This window comes from Curcuma longa, chromosome 1 (assembly GCF_044706935.1).
Source record: "Curcuma longa cultivar G26 ecotype Majalengka, Jawa Barat chromosome 1, ITB_CL_G26_1.1, whole genome shotgun sequence".
NCBI lineage: Eukaryota > Viridiplantae > Streptophyta > Magnoliopsida > Zingiberales > Zingiberaceae > Curcuma > Curcuma longa.
Window position 1 is genome coordinate 14,390,291 of NC_133861.1, and position 4,180 is coordinate 14,394,470.

The 4,180-nt window shown below is 38.6% G+C and overlaps 1 protein-coding gene across 1 annotated transcript; it reads left to right on the forward strand.

The window, feature by feature from the left end:
• The first annotated feature begins 2,222 nt into the window (after positions 1–2,222).
• On the forward strand, positions 2,223–3,556 carry LOC141845818 (uncharacterized). The gene has a single exon (XM_074733823.1). It carries the CDS (start codon positions 2,378–2,380, stop codon positions 3,317–3,319), a length of 942 nt encoding a protein of 313 aa, XP_074589924.1. The 5' UTR covers positions 2,223–2,377; the 3' UTR covers positions 3,320–3,556.
• The last annotated feature ends 624 nt before the right edge of the window (positions 3,557–4,180 follow it).

Genomic DNA, 4,180 nt, shown 5'->3' on the forward strand with positions numbered 1-4,180 from the left:
TTTATTTTTATTTTATTTTAAAAATTATGAGGGTATTATTGGTATTTTATAATAATAAAAATTAGAATCCTTACTGAAAATAATGTACACCAAACACTGTAATGTAATTATTCTTGTAATCAAAGATTACATGCATTCCTTCAACCAAACATAGTAATGTAATCTTGATTACATTACATTACATTACAAACTTGATTACATTACAAGCATGATTACATTACGTCGTACCAAACATAGCCTTAAAGAATTCAATAATTTATGACACTCGGGCATCCATCAAGATTCATTCACATTTACTCTAATAATCCATGAAAAATTTATAGGATCAATCCAATCAACTCTAGGTATCTGAATTATAAAATCATAACAATTAATTATAATTAATAAGATACATTCCTTACTAACGGAGATGCTTGCTTTTGGTTAACCTGTTTATTTTGGCGGATGGAAATAAAATTTGTAAAAGGATTTTCATCGACGAAATTCGTTTCTTATTTATTTTATTAAAAATGATTTATTTTTCCTATTTACCTAATAGACAAATTAATTTTTAAATTCATTCACGGATTATTTTTAAATTGTTTTTTTGTTCGTCCAGATAAATGCAAATTAACTTTTGTTCTCTGCCCCCTAATCATGAAGTATTTGAATTTCTCGCAATGATGATCGTAATCGCAAAAGGAAGTCGAATTTCTTTCAACAGTTGTTGCGATCACAAGAGGCAGTCGAATTTCTCCTAAAACGGTGCTCTCGCAAGTGCGAAAAAATAACTCACAACCAGGAGCTTGTCTCGTGTAGCCGCAGTCGATGGCCTTGGGCGAGGTGGTATACCAGATCTCATCAATAACGTAGTTAGGATTTTAATTATCTTGGATTTTAATTATTGGACTACATTGAATTTTAGATGGTATTGGATTGGATTGACTTCGTATATCTTGATTCCAATTGATGTATTGATTTCAATTGCAACTAACTATAAAATAATATATTAATAATAGTTTCAATTGCTGAGTTGTATTGGGCTAGAGCCCTGTACAATCCAACCCTAACTACACTATTGGATCTCACTGAAGGTCACTTCGCGAGGCCACGAGCAACGACCTCATGTGATATTGCCTCCTCCCATGGGCACGAAGCCGCCTGTTGTATTTTATTTGATTTTTCTTTTTTTCCTATTTTTTTTCTTCAAAATTGTTCTTTTTTTTCTATTTTTTTCATTTTGAATTTTTTTACTTTCTCAATCCTTCCTTCTTCCTTCTAAGTAAAGGGATAAATGCAGTAAAAATTTTAGAAAAATGGTCGGATGAAAGATTTCAAATGCCAAACTTTAGGCATTCTATTTTAGAATCGATTAATTCCAAAACAGGATAAATTTGATATTGTAAAACGAAAAGCATAGATAAATATTGACGGACGGCCCAATATCATCATTAATTTAAGCACCATAGCCGCATGATATTTCTGCATGGAAATCAAATCTTTAGTGCATGAAAGTATATCCTACTATTTTTCATGACACTGTCATTTCTAAGTTTAATAACGCATATTGATAGGTTTAAGTGGGCCTTGTATATGGGCTGGAAACCAGCCCACTTCTGCTGGTTAGAACTTGGAACAAGTGGAAAATTGGTCCAATCCAAATTATCCAAGTGCCCCTTCCGAGTTCATAATGCTCATGCATTTATATTTGTGTACTGTACTTGCATATAAATTTTTAATGTTATCATCTCAGATTAAATCCAAGTCATCACAAAATCAAAATTTCTCATGATTTCGTGACAAATTTGTGACAGGAATTTATTGTGACAAGAGCTTTATTTTAAGTTTTTAGTGTTATACTAAATCAAAATTTCTCATGATATTAGTTCTCATTTGCCGTCAAAGTTAATTTTATGATAAACCATACATAAAAATTAATTGGCACGGACTATGATAAATCATATATTCAAATAGAGAATGCAATTAAAAGATATTGAATGTCTGAGTTGACTGTTGTGTGTATTTTTAATTTACTGTGATAGTCGGTGGAAAACTTTCATAGGACCGGATCGATAATCAAGGGTTAATTAAGATTTATTATTTTTTATGATAAATCATATATTAATAGGATGTAAATGTACATAAATTATATTTTGAATCTACTTGATTATAAAAAATATGTAAATAATACAAAAGAAAATGGATCCAGTTCAGGTTCGTGTTGATTCCTTTCTTCTCGAAACCTCGATGCTGCGGAGACCGCCAGCGCTTACCAAAACCCGGAGTTGAAACACGGCCGCCGCCGCCTCCGCCGCCGCCGCAGCGGCCGTCGCTCCCCTGCGATTTTAACCTTCTCTCGGTAGAATCTTGGCAGCGGTCGCACCGGCAGATCTAAAAAATGGTCAGCCTCTTTCCTTTCTCAGTTGTTGGCCTCGGATTCCTCTTCCTCGCCGCCCTCGAGTGCCTATCCGCTGCCTCCGCCCCCTCGTTCCTCCACCCTAGCCTCATCCGACTCCGATTCCTGGCCTCCCTCACCCTGTCTTCTCTGTCCATCGTCTCCTGCCTCATTTCCTCCTTCCTCTCCTCCACCACCGCCACCGATCCCCTTGGCGCTGCCCTCCCCCTCTCCTCCCTTGGCGCCGTCACCCCTTTTCTTTTGTACTCTTTGGCTGGACTCCTCTCCCTTTCCTCATCCTTCATCCCCTTCTCTCCCTTTCCCCCTTCCCTGCTCGACCTTCTCCTCCTCTTCTCCTTCGGCCAGGAGTTCCTTCTCTATTACCTTCGCCGAAAGGACATCGACGGCGTTGAGAACCGCTACTTCGACCTTCTTCTCGTCCCCATCCTCGTCTGCGCCGTCTCGACTCTCCTTGCTCTAACTCGTCCCCGCTCCCCGGCGCCCCGCGTCGGTCGTGCTGCTGGTCTCGCCCTACAAGGAACCTGGTTCATCCAGATGGGATTTTCCTTCTTCACCAACGTCATCGCTGACGGCTGCTTCCTCCACGAGCGGGGCGGTGTTAACTATACCATAAAGTGCAAGACTCATCAGGATTACCACCGGGGAAGGGCAATCGCGACTCTTCAGTTCAATTGCCACCTCGCGTTCCTCGTCCTGGTCGGCTATGCGGTCTACGGGGTCATGGCCGGCAGGACGGACAACGCACAGGGTTACAGGCCCCTGAGTAAGGAGATGCAAATGACGGATGTTTCGCCTTCCAGTTTTACATTGGATTCAGATGAAGAGGAGGAGATTGTAACAGCAGGCACAAATGCGGCCAAACACCAGAACGATGTTGTCTCCCCACCGTTGGGGGACGCCGAGAGTTCTAATGGACTTAATTGACCGGTATGTGAGAACAGTTGTCGACAAGGCAAACAAGGTTGGGTCTTCTAATTTACCAGTTGATTCTGCCCTTGCCAAAGATTGAACCTTTTTGAATTATCTATTTGAACGCTTCTTCTGTTGTATGATTTACTGTATTTTTGTTTCGTGATTACACATGTTTTTTCTTCCGCTTGTCGTAGTTGGTTGTATTAGTATGAAATTGAGAAACGATCATCAATATTGGTCATTTAGTTCCTTCGATGTGTCCACAACTCATTGATTTTCTCCCCTTAAATAGTCTTGATCTTATCACTTCTTGAATTATCAATCAGCCCTAAAGACTAACATGATTTAATTACTAAGGTCGATGGCTTTATGTTCATATTCTTCTTTACTACTCTGATTCCACATGTAAAAATGTTCTCTACTCACTGAGGATCATTTCCTCAATCACATGTAAAATCATTTCTTTACTTCAAAAATATCAACAGTGAAGCATGGTCCCGTTTCTTACATACCTGCAAGTGACATGCGTTCAGTTGAGGACCTTGTGTTTTTTTTACTCTTCAATATTAGTGATATTTGTTTGTGGAGATTACATGAAAAATTATCTTATCGGTTCATTCTATGTTCTTGAGAAATACTTCCTTTTCCTCTTTAAGTTCTAATATGTACTTTGTGTGAAAAGGAACAAGATAAACGAAAGTTATTGTACATATTATTTCCTTTCAGAAGCTACTTGTTGAAGCATTATCCGGGAAACATCAAATTCCATATGAAAGCTACAAATCAGCAAATGGTAAGCTCAACCTGCACTTATTTCTCCTGTTATCCATCAAATTCTGTAGTAACATAAGTTAGGACTGAAAAGTACTGCAA